Below are 18,651 nucleotides of genomic sequence, written 5' to 3'. Positions count from 1 at the left end.
TTGGCTATTAGACCACATAATTTGTCATCTAATCATGTCCTTAGTTTCTAATGATTAATGTGATAAAAATAATACTGCATATTCTTTTCCTCTTCTTAACGCCTCTCTCAAAGGAGTTCTTCTTGTGACAAACTAAAAAACCCAGTGTTCTGAAGGAGAGAACTCATAGCTAAAGGAAATAATATCTTAAGTGCCAGTTCCTCACGAACATGTACTTAAGGGCTGGGATTATTCAAAACTACTCTTAGCTTGTATTACACACAGACAGTAACAACCTCTCCTTTATTAGGCACTTAAATGTGATAATGTAATGGAAAGATCTTTTCTTAATCATGCAGGATGACTATTTCAAATGGAGAGGAGCCCTTTCTAAGGAAATTAAGCTGGTGTTAAGTAAAATGAATCCTATTTCTAAACTGATTTCACATGTATTGTTACTGTTCAGATGTTTCTTAAGATCGTCAACTAATTTTCACTTTCTGGACAAGTGGCAAATTAGTAGTCTGAAGGGTCTGTAAAGGAATTATTACTAGAGATCTCCTAGTATATTCTGTTTTTATAAAGCATTACATTAGGAAAAAGGAAGAACTAATGGAAACTTTAGAAATAGTGGGGTGTACAACTCCCCGTTTTATATTGCTTAACAACAGAATTCACCAGGTGCCCATACCTGAATTCACAAATGTGAAACATAGTCAGGACAAGGCTTGCTATGTCTGTACTGCATGACATACACTGTTGACTGATGCCACCAATATAACATCACTACTGCAAGGACATGCCATATTTGGTGGCTAGATCCGAGGTAGTTTAGTTGACCTGTAAGGAAAAACAGAAGTTAATATTCATTGTACTGCTTTGCTATTAAAATAAAAATACATTTCTAATCTCCAGCCTTGGAATTTGACTTTTTGCCTCTCAGGTCTCAATTGATACCTGGTGGAATAAGGAATGACATTACAGGAGAGAGACCAAAGAAACTAGTATTACCAACTGGGGAATAATTTAGATATGCATCTTGTGTTTGCAGAAACACTCCTGTATTTAAATGTGAACCTGCTCAAAGCACTTTTTATTTTATGCAGACATGTAGAGAGAAATCTCGGACCTGAATCTTATGCTCTCTGGCTGATGGAGTACCTAAAGAATTCTATAATTAGTAATGGCTTAAGATTGATTAGTGCTTACATAATTTCAGAGAACAATTTACCTTTTTTGGTTAAATTCCAAGGAGATTACATAATTAACCCATGGGAAACTTCTTGATATTAGTAAATAACAAAATATACAACCTTAACAACTTAAGTATTAACTTTTTCTTACTCATAGTGCTTCTATGGTTGTATAATGTAAATATTTTATAACCTTGTCTCCTCTCTTCTTCTCAAGAATAACAGTACAGAATATAGATATTAAAGTTTAAGTCAATAGCATTTTTTCCATATTGGTTCTTAGCTCTCTTTTTGATGCCATGAACTCCTTGACTCCTAGTGAAGCCTACAGTCCCATTTTTAAAGATCAAAATACAGAGGATTATTATAAATAAAACAAAGTATTTTGTAATACTAGTATGCAAGATCTACTCAGTTCTATCCATGATATCTTTGGACTCATCACCCACTGTGGTGTTTATGTATTTTATACAACTTAATGTGAGCTGAATTTATTCTTTAGGTTTGATTCTTTTTCAAATCAGTATTCATTGTCTGTATTCATATGGCCCATGCTTCTCACATCCATGAGAAAAGACATTTATCCTCAAATATTTGAGATGGCCACTCTCAACTGTGAAGACTTCAGTTCTTATGATTTCCACATCTCCACTGCTCTCATGTACCTGCACTCAATACAAATTCACAAGGTGCACATTTTATGTCAAACTTGTCTTGGAGGAAACGTATACATTTGTTTTTTTGTTTGCTTGGTTGGTTTTTATTGTTTTTTTTTTTTTTTTTTTTTTTTGCAGTACTGAGGATGAAACCCAGGGGCTTTCTACCTCAACCCTATTTTTCATTCTTTTTTTCTTTATATATTTTTGCAGTACTGGGGATGGAACCCAGAGGCATTGTACCTCTGAGCCACGCCCCTAGCCCTAGTTTTTAGACTATTTTATTTTTAAATTTTTTAAATTTTTTTATGGGTCTGGGGATGGAACCAGGGGCATTCAACCCCTGAGCTATACCCCCTACCCTTTTTTTTTAATTTTGAAACAGGGTCTCACTAAGTTGTGGAGGGCCTAAGTAGCTGAGGCTGTCTGTAAACCGTGATCCTCTGGTCTCAGCCTCATCTTTTTATTTCTGAAAGAGGGTCTCACTGAATTGAAGAGCCTAAGTAGCTAGCTGAGGCTGTCCGCAAACTGCGATCCTCCAGTCTCTGCCTCCTGAATACTGGGATTACAAGCATGCGCCACCATGCCTGGGTTTTCATTCTTTATTTTGAAACAGGTTTTCACTGAGTTGCAAAGGGCCTCACTTAGTAGCTGAGGCTGGCTGAGAACCATGATCTTCCTGTCTCAGCCTCCCAAGTACTGGGATTACAAGGATGCGCCACCACACCCAACTCCACATTTGATCCTTTGTAGGTGTCTTATATATTAAGCAATTTGTGTCTGTGGTGGTGGGGTACCAGGGATCGAACCCAGGGCTATTCTACCTCTGCGCTATATGCCCAGCCCTATTTTATCCTTTTATTTTTTTGAAACAGCGTCTCACAAAGTTGCTAAGCCTAGCTGCAAACCTGCAATCCTCCTGTCTCAACTTCCAAACTACTAAGATTTCAAGGGTGTGCCACCATGCCTGGCTTTTATTAGGCAATTCTTAACCCTTGATCTGAATATTTTAGAGCCTAAACAAACTATGGTCATAAATATATAAAAATTTTTCATGGTTCAATTTTCTACTTGTCTGTGATGAAGAAGAAACAGCATTTTAAAAGGAATTATTTAAAAAAAACTAAAATGTATTTTACCAGAAATTTTTTCTGAGAAAAATTCTGGCCCTGCATGGAAGATGAGTGATCTTCAACTCAGTGGCACGCCCGAGTGATGTCCCCAGCCTCATGTTTACTCACTCAGGATCTTCTTTGCATTTTCAATCTTTTATTTAAGGTGCAGTGGTGAAAAACCAAATATACAGAGGATGTCTGGGGATCTGAGGTGGATCCACTCAAAAGGGAGGGTTTCCATCCATTCTCCTTTTTCAAAACGCGATGGATGACTCAATCCCATCTCTAATTCACTGTAGAAGTGATTCCATGAAGAAAGGGGAACAAGTTTGCAGTTTGGATTTGAACTGCTTCCTGATTCTGAGTCCTCCAAACTGAAAACTCATAGTTTTATGTACTCTAAATGCTGTTTCTGAGTAAAGCTCAACTTTTACTTGGATTTGCATCATTGTGCCCTTTACTAAACCTTATATTTCACTTTTAAGACCAAATTGAGGGACAGCATTATAAAAATGATTGCTAACATTTATTGAGTATTTAGGAAATGGGCTACTGATTTTCTCACCTAATCCTCCCATCTAACCCCAGGAGAGAAAGTACTACCCTCTGTTTCAAATGACACAGATGGAACTGAGGGAATGTAACTTACCAGCTCCTACAGCTGGTGAGTGTCTGATGGGCATTTAAATCCAAGCAGACTTGAGCTACAGTTCTGAAACAAATCCAACTAGTATTATCTTAGTTATTTTGCATCAGAATTTTTCCCCCTCTGGACTGAGACTAGAAAAATCTTTTAAGTGACTGGTGACTGTCCTGAGGATATAAGACTCTGATTTTATTATTTTCTTCTTAGAACTAGGTGCCAGGAATCTGAAAATAAAAACTGCAGATAAGGGGGAAATACTGTGTTGTGCCCCCTGCCCCACATACCGCATTTAGCTGATACTGTGAGGATAAAAGGAAAAGTCTGTGAAATCTGTTTGAAAGTTAAAGTTTTAGATGACATTTGGGAAAAGAAGAATCATTCTGTAACCAAAATTAAAAAAAAATAAACCTAAGTTTTTATTTTCGGAAGCACTTTACTTCAAGCATATACTTAGAGCAAAACTACAAAATCACTGTTGAAAGAGACACCTACCTGGGAAGTACCGTTCTGGAACTTTAGAGATGTAGAATAAGAATGCAAGCAGAGCAATCACATACATCACAATTACACGGGGTGCAAAATCCTGAAAAGTAAAACAGGTTTTTTCACAGATCTTCCTACTTTAATGAATTCTTAATGTATTCTAAGCATATCAGGAGTTCAAGATTGTTAAATCTGAGGTGTACTGCAATAACCTAAGCCTTGCTCTCATGCTGCAGGAAGCAACCCAGAGAAATGGAGCACAGTGGATGCCCTCAAGGAACTATGGCTTTAGAACTGCTGAAGGGCCTGGGTGTTTCCAACTCTTCTACAGTGTGAATATAAATGTGGAGTGCATGTAAGGACAGCTACCAGCTGAGTAAGTCAAGAAACTAAAGACTAGAGACTTATGACTGGAAACTATCTAAACAGTTTGTCCAAGAAAAAAATCTTCCAATATCCCACAAAAATGGTCCTTTTGAACACTACTATGATATGAAATGCTCTATCACACTGTAGATACTCTGTTAGGAATTTTCCTGGCCCTGAGAAAATCATCCAGCTGTAACTTATATTATTCCTAATTCTGGTTCTAAATTTATTAAAATCCACTTATAAAGACAAATTATTTATTTTTCCTCTTTAAATATATGAGAATTACCATAGTCTTCTTTAAGTCTTAGATATCTCAGATTTCTCAAACATCCTGGAAAATGACTTTACCCCACCTCAGGGATTAGCTCTTCTGGAACTTTTCTTTCATCTCTTAAAAATTTTATTTTGTTAGAGAATTTCTCTGAAAATTTCCTTTGGTTTCCTCAGAATAATCTATAATCATATTAGAATTCCACCTTTGAGAAGCACTCTCTTCCTATGTCTTATGTGTATTTTAAGATTTCTATGCATGGGAGTATCTTCCTTTATAAAATTTCTCTAAAATCCACTTGTTGAATAGTTCTTGTTCTTTTTCTTTGTCATATTAAGCTTAAAAGAAGATTTTACTCATTTCTGTATCAACAGCCAGTTATTAATTTCTGGTTAGAACTAAATTTAGGGTGTCAGTTTCCCCTTTATTTTCTTTATTCTCAGGGAAATAAAAATTTTCAGAAAAATGTTTTCTCTGGCAGCAGGATTACTTACACCCTCATCACTAATGTCTCCCGTCTCTCTCAGTTTCCCAATGTGATACAGGAAGCATCACCCTGTCCTCGAATGAGCCAGATTCCAATCGTTCAATTCGGTTACAGAACTTTTTATTTTCAGTGGTATACCCAACTGCTTTCCATCATGCTGCTGAATATAAACCTTTTCTACTAATATCCACTAATAACAAGCCCCTTTAAAGTCCCACATTCCAAAGGCCCCATGCAATAAGTGTATGTGACTCCTGCCAGCTTTCTTAGCATATTTACTTATATTAAAATTTTTTCAAGTTTACTCTCTAGCATATACTTAGCATTTTTAGGAGTGTTTCCAAAAATGTATGTCCTATTTTTTTTATTTCTCATCCTCTTCTCTAGAATACTGAGTTCCCACTGAGGATTTTATCATGCGTATCTGAACTGTATTGCAATAATCTAAGCCTTGCTCTCATGCTGCAGGAAGCAACCCAGAGAAATGGAGCACAGTGAATATCAACAGTTCTCTCACAATAGCTGACTTTATTAGTTTGTTTCATAAGATACTATCCATGTTTCCCTGGCTCCAGCTACCAATAGGATAATGATTCCCAACTCTAGCCTAAATTCCAGGGCTTATTTCTACCTTTACATCTCACAGGCAACTCAAATTCAACTATCTTACAAGCCCAAATTCAACAGGTCCAACAAAAATCCTTCTCCACGCCACCCCTCCACCCGCAGACAAAAAAAAAAATCCCCAAAAAACCAACTACTCCTACTTCTCTATTTTGGTTATCATTGGCATCATCACTGACCTAGCACACAAAGCTAAAAACTCTGAAGTTCTCCACAGATAAGGACTTGGGTATTTACATGGTAAGGATAAGGGAAAGAGAATGAAAAATGTTATTTTCCAGAAAGACACTCAGGAAAAGACACCAGGCAGACTTTATGTCTACTTTTGAAATGTACCTTAGATAGCTGTGAAAATTAAGTATCAGTATGCAATTTAAATTATGCTTCCAAATGACACAAACTCAATTACGTGGCCTGATTCTTCTACTCTACCTAAAATAAGTAAAATTTAAATAAAAAATAAAAAATATTGATTACAGTCAACATACCTGTACAATAGGGGCACCGATTCCTCCATTGAGCCAAACCCAATGAAGAGTGGGGATCACTCCATATCCCGAAACAGAACAAAAGATGATAGAACGGAGCCTCTGCCATTGCTGTGTGAGGTAATTGGGATGAATCTGCGCAAAGAACACTGCCAGGATCATGGCAAGCACTGTGATCAAGTACACCTGGCGCCAGTACTGGAGTGAACAGAAATCAAATTATAATTCTGATATTAACAAGAAGGGAAAATAATTTTGGCTTTTACCTTACACACTCCAAACTACATGATATCCTCACTTCCAAACAGTATTATTTACTTTCTTTAAAAAGTGCCTATTTCATATAACTATTAAGTTTCTTATCTGGTAAAAAGACTCCATTTATTCCTACAAAAGCACTTCCTGGCCAGGCGTGGTGGCGCACGCTTGTAATCCCAGTGCGTGGGAGGCAGAGACAGGAGGATCCCACAGGTTCAAAGCCAGCCTCAGCTACTTAGTGAGGCTCTCAGCAACTTAGTGAGACCCTGTTTCCAAATAAAGTATAAAATAGGTCTGGGAGTATAGCCTGGAGGTAGAAAAGCCCCTGGGTTCCATCCCCAGTCCACAAAAATAAAATAGAACTTCCTGTGTACCTATTACATGTCAGGTACGGTTAAAGTCCTGAAGAAACAAAGCCGACTATGACGTGGACTCTGACACTGGGTGAGCTCATAGACAGACATGTAAACGTATGACCATAATCTAATGGTAAGTATTGCACCTGAGTTAGGAACAACTGAATTGTTAACCACTGAAGAGAGAATAATAAATGTTATTTAGGAAACTGGTGCCTCACAAAGGAGGTAATATCTAAGCTAGGTCTTGAGGAGTAGGTCAGATTGTGTGGTTAGATGGAGGTCTCGAGGAAAAGCAGCAGCAGATGCATCAGGGAGCTTGGAGAAGGGAGGCTGAAAGGCAAACAAGGTTAGGTCATACTTTCTGAGCTTTATCATGTTGGCACTGGTGAATCGCGAAGTTCTTTAAGAATGGGACGACAAGGTCATTTTCCAAACTGACTTACTATAAAGGGCCATTAAAACAACTGAATATATGAGAATTATTAGAAAACACAGAATGAGCAATGTTTTTCTTTATATGACCATGGACTCTATTAGCTCTAGTAGTTTCCTTCTCTTTTTCTAGTTTTTCTAGTGTGTCCCACTCTGATGTCTAGAAAAAGTTAAGCAGAAAACAGTTCTGAGAAATACAGAATAAGATAAGCAACAATTCAAATACTGCATTCTTGCGCTTACAAGTTCTTGATGATAAGCATTTTTCTTATGAGATTGTTTAAAAGATGTACAGTCATGCAAAAATCAATTAAGTTATGAAAACTGGGCAGACATGAACAGAATTTACTAGTAAAACAATTTACAAGGCTAATTGTACATTTATTTACTTATATCTTATATTCCAAAGCAAATAAGACCAAAAACAACAAATAAGCTTACATTTAAAGGACTTTTTTTCTTCTTTTTTGATGGTTCTGGGGATTGAATCCAGGGTCTCATGCACTGTGCTATACCCCTTGTGCACAGCTCACATTTAATTGGAAACAATTAATAATTCTCTTACCATAGTCAAACCCAATTTATACTTTTTCCATCTGCTGGCTTTATATGCCAGATATATATTGATAATTTCCTCTGTCATCATGTAGAAACAGGGTTCTAATAAAAAAATCCCAAACAGAGGAATCCTGTGCTACAGTCAATCTTCTCAATAAGCCATGGTTGGAGACTGTAGCTTAGATTACCTGCTAAATAGGGTCTAGAGGATTGGACAGGACAGGCTCTATTTCTGTGAAAAGGATTTAAGTAAACAGAAAAAAAGAAAAATATCAAAGAGTATGGAAGGTAGGAGAGTGGGAGGGAAAGAGAGCAGGATCAATGGGGATTTTCTGAGTAGGGGAGCTTGAGATGTACTGAGCCCATGGATCAGTTTACTTTCTGGCTAGTGATGAGTTCTGAGGTTTTATTTGTTAAGGTTTAATTGAACAACATTCTTAGGTCAAGTGGCAGAATATCCGATCAGCTTTGCAAATGTTATTTTGCAGGAAGCAAAAGCTGACCTCCGAGACACAAAGCAGATTTGTTGTTTCAAATCTTGGAACAAACCTATTTTAATTTGTTATAGATACTCATCACCTATCTGGTCTGTCTCTCTGTCTCCTATCAACTATAAAGCTGAGAAAATAACCAGGGCGTGGTGGCACTCGCTTGTAATCCCTGCGCTTGGGAGGCAGAGACAGGAGGATCACGCAAGTTTGAAGCCAGCCTTGCTGGCTTAAGAGACCCTGTTTCCATATAAAATATAAAATAGGTCTGGGAGTATAGCCTGGGGGTAGAAAGGTTTCCAGGAACCCCAGGACCACCAAAAAAAAAAAAAAAAAAAAAAAAAAAACCTGAGAAAATAAAAACATGTTTCTTACAGAAGAATATGGGACAATGTACATTCAGAAATGTGTTTATTTTTTCCCACTGAGAATAAGAAGGGAAACAGAAAGTGATACCCAACTTTTATCAAATGCTAACTTTATTTACCTTCAGTTCTATAAACATAAAAATAAAACATGAGGAGCGGGATGTGTTGGTGTTTATCTGTAATCCCAGTACTTGGGAGGCAGAGACAGGAGGGTTGAAGTTTGAGGCGAGCCTCAGCAACCTAGTGACTGTTTCAAAATAAAAAATAAAAAGCACTAGGGGGGTGGCTCAGAGGCAGAATGCCCCTAGCTTCAATCCCAGCACCAAGAAAAAAGTATGCAAATGTGCTTATCTGAGGACCCATGCTGCCATAGGAATTTAGTAGAAACATTAAGAATTCAATGTCTAAACTAAGCTTCAGAAATTGTTTTACATATTATTTTCAACGGAAAGTGAGTAAAATAAGTATGGAACTGATAGTAGATGTTAGGGATCAAAGAAACATTTTGGAAAGTAAAGTTATGCCTACCCAAGACTCTTGTTTTCTGTGAACTAATAATGTAACTTTTTCAGAAATCGAAAGAAACCATTGCGAGAAAACCTAACATCTATATAAAAGGTAGAATGTGAAATGTTTTAACCTACTTACATTATTACAATAAAATGCGTAGAATACTCCAGAGACATAACAGCCGAGTATTCCAATAGATATTCCGGCATAATCTAATGCCATCCATCTTCGATAGGTTTTCTCTGATCGATGGCAGGAAAAAAGATGATAGCCCACAGAGCAAAGCATACAGACCTACATAAAATAGAGAGAAATATTTTAAAAAGTAAAATAAAAAGAAATTAAAACAACTCATGCATGATTTTCAGGGAAGAGGTTAAGAGTGAAGGCTTTCGAGTCACACACACCTTGTTTTGGATTCTAGTTCTCTGCCTTACAGTAAGGCGAGCCATGCCATTTCTCTAATCTTCAATTCTCTTGTGGGTAAAATGGGGATAACAATTACAAAAAAGGACATTAAAATGATAGCTATTTTATAATATAAAATTATAAGTGAATAACAGAAATAGAAAAATTTCACAGTATAAAATATTTTTAAAATATCAATAGGTTTACTTTAAAAATCTGCTAACTTGCCAGGTGTGGTGGCGCATGCTTGTAATCCCTGCACTTGGGAGGCAGAGACAGGAGGATCGTGCAGGTTCGAAGCCCCTTGATTGTTTAAGAGACCCTCTTTCCAAATAAAAATATAAAAAATAGGTCTGGGAGTGTAGCCCGGAGAAGGGTTTCCAGAAACCACAGTACCACCAAAAAAAAAAAAAAAAGTGTTAACTAAAGAAGTAATCCATGTTCTTAGAAAATCAAAGAATATAGAACTGTGTGATATAAAAAAACGTATAAGCCCCTTCTTACACTTTCCTACCTCAATATACTCCTCAGAAGTAGTCATTGATAGTTATGTGTCCTTGAAGATATGCTCAATGCATATATCAAAAACCTGTGATACAGAAGTCTGCACATACATAATATATATTCTTTAAAATTAATTAAATAGACTCACACTATACATTGTTCTGTACTTTGCTTTTTTCACTCAAGACTTTTCAAGACCATATGAGATACTGTGTAGAATTTAGTTTTAAGTTCTATGATAAACATGGCTTTACTGTCTGCAAAGAAAACAATGGCTTGCTGATTATCTCTAGTTACCAAATTGACAGAAAGCTAATCTGATTCAGTCTGCTACTTTGAAGCCTGATAAGGTTTCTACAGCAGAACTCTCTTTAGCTATCAAGTACTTGCTGTGTGTCAGGCAGAGGGGGATATAAAGATGAAACCTCTATTCTCAAAGAGAATTTTGGGAAACAAGCAAGCAAATTGTGCTGTAAGAAGTCATATAGAAAAAGTCAAAGCACACTTATAAAATTAAGGAGGGAGGGTACTGGCTCTAAAGGGTATTTGTGCATCTGGGGGTAGAAGGGTGGGAGGAAAAGAGCACCACTGAAGGGATGTCACATGTGGTGGATCCTAAGGTCTGGCTGACATTCACCAGAAACTGACACGGTTTGGACATGGAGGGTTCCCCCAAAGCCTCATATGTTGAAAGCAGAGAGCAAGGTTCAGCGGAAGGGCATGGCTGGAGGAGGAAAGTCACAGGGGTATGGCCTTGAGGACTACATATGTCCCTAGTCCTCTCTTTGTTCTACTTCTGACCACCATGAACTGAGTGTGGCTTTTCTCCATCACATACCCTAACACTGTGGTTTCTGTCTTGGAACCAGCCAACTAAGAACTGAACCTCTGAAACTGTGAGCCAATAAACCCTTCCTACACTTGTTGTTATGGTCGGGTATTTTGGTCACAGCAATAAAAAAGCTAATAAAGGGACATAAAAGAAGATATTGGTGGGGGAAGTCTATGAAGTAGAAAAATGGAAAATACAGAACCATGAGAATATCATGTCATAAATATAACAAATTCTACACATTAACTTCAAATATGGGTCAAGTTGATTCTACTGAAGATTTTAAGTGGACTAGATGGGCTGAGGTGGGAGGTCACAGAAATTGCTTTGGGGAGCAATGCCACGAGCTTATATTAAGCCAATGACAATGGGGGTAGAGAAAATAAAACAAACTTTATCAAATCCAATTAATAAATATTTTGCAAGCAACTGTTAAGGCAGTAAAATGGACATGCAACTATTTTTATATTCTGTTCATTAAACAAACCTAATTAGTTTTCATAGACTCAATGTCAATATTCAATAACAATGTACTAAGTCACAACTTCATTTCTTTATCCATTGTCCAAAATCCTTATTGGTCTTGTGGCTTTTGGGCTACTAATTTACCAAAGTTGACTGCTCTAATTAAGCATAACTCTAATAAGCTGGCGGTTTTCTAAGATTATCCTTGTGGCTAAGTGCCATAAATCTGGAGAGTTATCATGGTATGTTTCTTCACTTACAGGAAAAGATCTCATGGTCAAGGTGTTGAATGATACAAAAGCCAGTCACAAAATAGCAAACAGAGATGATCCTGGTGTGGAAGTAAGTAGACAGGTAGCTGAGCAAGGAGGTAGGCAAGTGTGAAGTAGCCATGCTCACATACTGTATAGATGAACTTTAACCCAAATGTTACTCTTAGTTTCTTCCATAAATGTTTTTACTCGCTCAGATTTCTACATGGGTATATAAAATACTTACAGTAATAAGAAAAATAATAATAAAACCTATTTCATTATGAAAAGAAAAGTAAAAGAGGAAAGAGAAAAATTATACATCAAGGGGAAAAGGGAAATTAGGTTGACAGAGTCCCATGTTCTTTTTTTTTTTTTTCTACCTCCGGGCTACACTCCCAGACCAATTTTATATTTTTTTATTTTGAAACAGGGTCTCTTAAGCCAGCGAGGCTGGCTCCGAACCAGTATGATCCTCCTGTCTCCACCTCTCAAGCACAGGGATTACAAGCGTGCACAACCATGCCCGGCAGAGTCCCATGTTCTTAAAAAGCTATCCTATATTTAGTATGTCCTGTTTAAAAAGGAATGTGTAATTGTTAGAGTTCCTTAAAAGAGGGGGAAAAATCTAGCAAAAAATATATTTCTGTTATAATGGAATGTTTCTTTGCATGGAATATCACACTCCACCAAAGCAAGCAGATAATTACAGTATTATATCCCATATCTAAATTCATTTATAGCAAGATACATCTCATGATCTGGCCCCAGCCTATCTTTCCAGCCTTATCTTTCTCCATTCTCCTAGGATTCAAATGAAAAGACTAACATCAGCAAGTCCATGAAGTGCTAAGCTGTCTTTTGCTTCTGGGCTTTTAGAAGTTTAAATTTCCTGCGTCTCTCCTCTGCCCTCTTACAGGGGTGACTTGATCTTTATGATACATTTGGTTCTGCTTAGTATCTTATTACTGGTACCTAGCATACAGCCTGGAAGTATAAAGGAGGCACTCGGAATATTTGCTGAACTGAATATAAACAAATTGAATTTGGGGAAAGACATTCTCAAATTTTACTCTTCTCCAAAATAAGAAGTATTTTGAACCCATGAAAAGGCTCACAGCCCTAAATTACATTCTACTTTTCAGAATATATTCTGCTTGCAGGGAAAAAAAAAGAAAAAGAGAAAAGAAAGAATATACCTAGCACTTGTGGGGGGCAAATGTTATATCTTTTAAAAGTTAAATATTAGCCGGGTGTGGTGGTGCACGCTTGTAATCCCTATACTTGGGAGTCTGAGACAGGAGGATCTCACAGGTTCGAAGCCCACCTCAGCCGGTTTAAGAGACCCTGTTTCCAAATAAAATATAAAATAGGTCTGGGAGTGTAGCCTGGAGGTAGAAGGCCCCTGGGTTATATCCCAAGTACCACACACACACAAAAAAGTTAAATATTTGTTAGCCAATATTAATGAACATATTTATGATTTTCTATGCTGCCCGCTGACCCTAACAATTTGAAAAACTCAGATGAATACTCAGGTTATTTCTTAAGAACAAAAAGAAAAAAGGTACCCTTTTAAGTAGGAAAGATGTGTTCATTTGTCTTTAGCAGGTTGTATAGCATGTAGTAGGAAAATTCCTGTACTAGCTTTTAGGGGAAAAAGATTTTATTGTCCAGCCAATAATCCTGGAGAAGTCATGTTAACACTTTGGGTCTGTTTCTTCATGGCCAGTTGTTATAATTATTTAATCCTTTTAGTTTTATACTATATGGTTTTCTTAAGCCAAAATGGAAATTAATATGTATTCTTTGAATTAACATCAACTGTGGCAAGTGGTAAAAAGTTAAGGGACAGGTCTAGGGGTAGAGGGAAAATGGGATTCTCAAAGTAGATGACATCCAAACAACTAATATTAGAACACAAACTCATTTTTACTTATTAATAATTAAGAGCATCTTAGTGTAAACATACATCAAAAAAGTAATTATCAAGATATAATTTCCATGACTAACTGAAAAGGCTTCTAAGAGATACTGTGGATCTAATTAGGACAAAAACTAAATCTCACAAAGAGTATAAAATATTCAAGAAAAAAATAAATTTATAATAATGCAAAACTACTGAGTATTCTCCTTAAAGAAATTTAAAATTTTATTCAAGAAACTGGAATTACAAAAGGTAAAGAAGTTTCTGATGAGTTTCTTGGTCTTTTAGGGTCACGAGAGTCTGAAATATAATGATATACAATAAAAACAACATCTGTGTGTTAATTTATAGGTTCACCTCTCAAACTGAGCAGCAGCAGGCGAACTGCAGGAGTGCCGCTCTGTGTTTGTCAGAGGGAAGGGTATGATAGCTTTTCTTTTTTCTTTTTATATTTTTCTATACTATCTACATTTTCAAATTTTTTAAATGTCAAAAAGATTATGTCCCATTTTTATTTGCTTTAAAATTATGTTTGAAAAACTATTAAATGCAACTTCTAGATGCATTTTTACACATCCATGAGAAAAATGTAAGTACAATGAAACTAACACAAGAGGTAGAGAAGCCACTGGGCATGGTAGCACATGTCTGTAATCCCAGTACTTGGGAGGCTGAGACAGGATTGCAGGTTCGAGGACAGCTTCAGCAAGTAGTGAGACTCTCATCAACCTAGCAGGATCCTGTTTCAAAATAAAAAAAGAAAAAAGGGCTGGGGGTGTGGCTCAGAGATAGACTGTCCCTGAATTCAATCCCTAGTACCAAAAAAAAAAAAAAAAAAAAGAAAAAGAAAAAAAGGTAAAGAAGGACAGAAACTGAAAGTATTTGAAACCATGCAAGTGTAAAAAGATCAAAGGAAATTAAATATGAAAGTAATAGCAAATCAAGAGTAAAATAAAGGCAGTATGAAAATAATACAAAAACCACATAGATATTATAAATAGGAAAATGACAAGAAATCTCCAAAAACAGGGAAGATTAAGTAGACACAGTGAGATAAAAGAATATGACTCAACACTGATATTTTAATATCAATCTTAAAGCAGAGATTTCTGAGAAAAGGAAAGAAACATTTTTTTTTCAATCTTTGAAATGTAGTGAATTTCAAATATACACCTATCTACATGATAAAAGCAGAGGGTCTAAGGGTTTATGAAAGCAAATAAGCTGTCTCATATGCCATTTGGGCAGATTCTTTAAAGAAAGTGGTGAGTCACATGCTCAGGCTGCCAGATGACAGTTCTCTTTACCAATAACTGTTTGTGAAATGACTTACCTGGAAGCAGAAAAGACAAATAGAACAAATTACAAAATCTTCTCTGGACGCACTTGCCGAAGGTAATACAGACGTCATGTCATATATTCCCAGGGTGAAGAAGAGAAAGAAACCCAGCAAGTGACTCCAGATGTTTACCGTCTCATTAGATAAAATAAACAAACTGGAAAGGAAAGACACATGCAGCTCAGATTAATAGTGGCTCACTGTCAGCATTCAGTGGTTAGGGACAATTTTGGGAAGTTACCTAATACTTGTTACTTTAAGGCCTTAACTCTATCTAAGCCCTTCTAAATCTGATATATAATTTGATTTGTTTAATTTTTAACGTTTACCCTCATTTTCACTAACCCTGAGATCCTAGAGCTTTTTATGGGCACTTAACTCTTTTAGCATACTTTCATTTTCTTCCTTCTGTTCGAGTTATTTACATGTAAATTCCATCTCATCCTCAGGTAGATCATAGGATACCACTTTCTAAACAGAGCGCCTTGCTCATATTATTCAACTAATGTCTATAGAAATGAATGTGTAGAAAAACTGGATGTTGGCTAAAATTCTTTGAATAATTGGGTATCTGGAAACTGCTCAGTGTGTGGTTAGTCACAAACTTAAAATACCCTCCTAAGAATTAATTAAATACAAAGACAAAGTTGAATTAACTTAAGAAAAGCAGAGTATATACAAACTGATTCCCTGGAAAGGTTAAAAAAAGGCATGCTGGAAGAACTGTGCAGTGGATATTCTGAAGCCAAACTAGTTTACAGGTGGCATGAATTCCCTTTTATGAACAATTTTTATGAAGTTACTCATATATACATATAGGCATTGACTACCCACTGGTCTGGACAACACAGGCTGTGTACTGTCCCCACCAGAAGTCAACAGGCTCATTGTCCCCTCTGCACCTTAGCCACAAATAAGTTCTGCCATCATGAGCAAGTCACTTAAGCTTTCTGGGCTTTAGTTTCTTATTAAAAAAAAAAAAAAAAAAAGGAGCTAGCTGAGATGCTGCTGCAACTTCCTTCCAGCTCCTTAATTTTGTGAAATCATTCTTCAGATGTGGGTAGGACTCATCTGATTTTCAGGGAGAGATCAAAATACGCTGCTTTTTTTTTTTTTTTTTTTTTTTTTTTTTTGCTTAAACTAAGATCTTGATTGTATGATTCAGAAATCCTTATTAGTAGGCATTAATGTATAACTCAAACCGAATGAATTTGCAACTATCATCAGGGTTCTCACTTTCCCATTTTTATAAGTGATAAGCACAGCAATATCTCAAACTATCAAAAGATCATTAAGAAAAAAGTGAATCTTGTATCATGAAACTTGAACTTTATCTTGTAAAATATCTAGTTTAGGGTGGGAATGCAGAGTTGTTCTAGAAAATATCTAACCACGGGGGTGTTTTGATAATCAATATTACACTCTATTTCCTGACTTTTATTTTGTAAAATTGAGTATAACCTGATTAACTGAACAAAATTTTTCCATATTCTTTACGACTAAAACTATTGGCAGAAGAACTGTTAGGATATGCAAAAATCTCCGCTCATATCCAAAATCTGTTCTAGTCACTAGTAAGAGCTAAAAGCTAAAATAAATAAATAAAGGCTGAACCTGAAAAAGATCAACTAGTGAGAATATAGGATCCATACTTATTGTATGAAAAGTTAGATACTCTATATTCTGGTCAGCTTCAAAATCAATAATCATTTCTATCACCATCATCTGTTCAAAATCACTGATGATTAACAGCAACCTTTTGGTAAGTGCGTATTAGGTGCCAGGACTCAGTGTAGCATTTCACAAACATAATCTTATCTTTACTGCCCCTGGAATCAGATGTTTCGATTACCCTCATTTTTACAAGTGGGAAAAATAAGGCTGAGAAACATTAACGTTAGCTTCAGGTTCCACGGCTGTTAATGGCAGATCTGGATACTCAAGTCCTTTTGACTCAATAGCTCAACATTGAATACTTTCTACTTCATTTCCTACTCCATGACATTTGGGCTGTAAACACCAGAATAGAGAGGACTACTGCTAGATGGGTATGAAACACGGCAATTCACAGCTTGATCTATCTTTGTGGAAGCCCACACATAGTAGAGCCCAGCCGGCACTGCCCAGCTCTGATTTCCTGCATACTCACTCATGTGGAGGAGGCACTGAGGAGTGAAGTCCTGCTGGCCACCCACTGATGCTAAAGGGATGCACAATGCTGTCACCTTGTGACCATGAGTCACTTTCAAGGCAGGACCAAATGAAATAAGGATGAGGAATGACCACACTGGAAAGATGAAGAATCAGACCTGGTCACTGCTTGAGCTAGCCAACAGCCCACATCTCAACACTGGGGTTTGCCACTAAAATGACATGGATCTGTCTCTCTCTTAATTCTCTTGAAGTGGTGGGTTCTATGTTTTAGCACATACAGTGGGTTTCAACAGAAAGCTATTTAAAAAATGAGAACAGCAAGTAAAAAAAAATTTTTTTTTGAACACAGGCTTTCAAGCGAGTCTGGTTTTGAAGGTTTAGAGTGATACAGAAATGACTTTCTTAGAGATTCTTCTAAGGTGCTTTTAGTGGAGGCTGGGTGCCCCATAACAGCTCTCTTGGCTACACAGCTTTACCTACACTGCATTTTCCACAATGGTTATTATGTAATGGTGCAATTATCTCTTTAACGTCTGTCACCCAGGCCAGACCTTAGTACCTTCATGAGAATAAGGGCCACATCTGCTGTCTTCTGCAGGTTCTGGTACAGCGCCTAGCACCTAACAGGGGCTCCCTAATACTTGCTAAATGAATGAATCAGAGCTTTCTAAACTACGCATGGCAATGAGAACTTGTTTCGTATTATACAGGCATTTAGCTGGCCCAAACCATCTGAATTCCCACAGGGCTGCTCTAAAGAGGAACAAAGCTTAGGTATACCCAGGGCAAATACTGGCTCCGCCGCTGTCAGGGAGCCGGTTCCAACAAGCATCCCGATGAGCACCAAAGGGAACCAAGGATGTAAAAGCGCTCAGTAAACAGCAAAGCGCCACCGGAGCGCTAGCGATGACGATTACTGTTACTATCATCATTATTAGTCTGTGAATCTAGGATTCCGGCGGTGACGAAGGGGAGTCGAGGCGGCGGAGACAGGTGACAGCCCGGGGCGGCGAGGGCCGCGGGCGCGGGGCGCCGCACCGTACCTTTTGATGCACAGCCTGGAGGGCAGGTAGGCCCGGTAGCCGTCGGTGATGTAGGGGTTGTCCTTGAGGGACACGGGGATCTGCTCGTAGGTGTACAGGCGGATGCCGCGGGGCACCAGGACCGGCCAGTACTGGTAGCTGCCCAGCTCGATGTAGTGCGCGCTCTTCAGCAGCTTCTGATGCATGGTGGCCGCCGCCGCCCCCAGCCCGCAGCTCGCCAGGCCCGCCTCCCCGGGGAGGGGGCCTCGCCGCCGGACCCCCGCCCCGGAGCCCGCGGTCGCCGCGAGGTGCTCCGGCCGCCGCCCAGCCCCGCTCGCGCTCACCCGCGCCGCAGTCGGCGCCGCGGCCCGGGCGGCGTCGCAGCCCTCTCTGACGTCAGCACGCCGCGCGGCCCCGCCCACGCCCGGGCCGGCCGGCCGCGCTCCGACTCCGGCGGCTGCA

The 18,651-nt window shown here is 38.1% G+C and overlaps 1 protein-coding gene across 1 annotated transcript; it reads right to left on the bottom strand.

Moving 5' to 3' along the window:
* Nucleotides 1-676: 676 nt before the first annotated feature.
* PAQR3 (progestin and adipoQ receptor family member 3) lies at nucleotides 677-18,395 on the bottom strand (the record flags this gene model as incomplete). The annotated part of the gene is made up of 6 exons (XM_080697112.1): nucleotides 677-819; nucleotides 4,082-4,172; nucleotides 6,315-6,512; nucleotides 9,426-9,581; nucleotides 15,008-15,170; nucleotides 18,211-18,395. 6 exons carry the CDS (start codon nucleotides 18,393-18,395, stop codon nucleotides 677-679), a joined length of 936 nt encoding a protein of 311 aa, XP_080553238.1.
* Between the last annotated feature and the right edge of the window lie 256 nt (nucleotides 18,396-18,651).

The sequence above is a fragment of the Muscardinus avellanarius genome, assembly GCF_963383645.1.
Source record: "Muscardinus avellanarius genome assembly, chromosome: 6".
Lineage (NCBI taxonomy): Eukaryota > Metazoa > Chordata > Mammalia > Rodentia > Gliridae > Muscardinus > Muscardinus avellanarius.
Note: the sequence above shows the minus strand (reverse complement) of the source record. Positions and strands in the feature narration are given on the sequence as shown.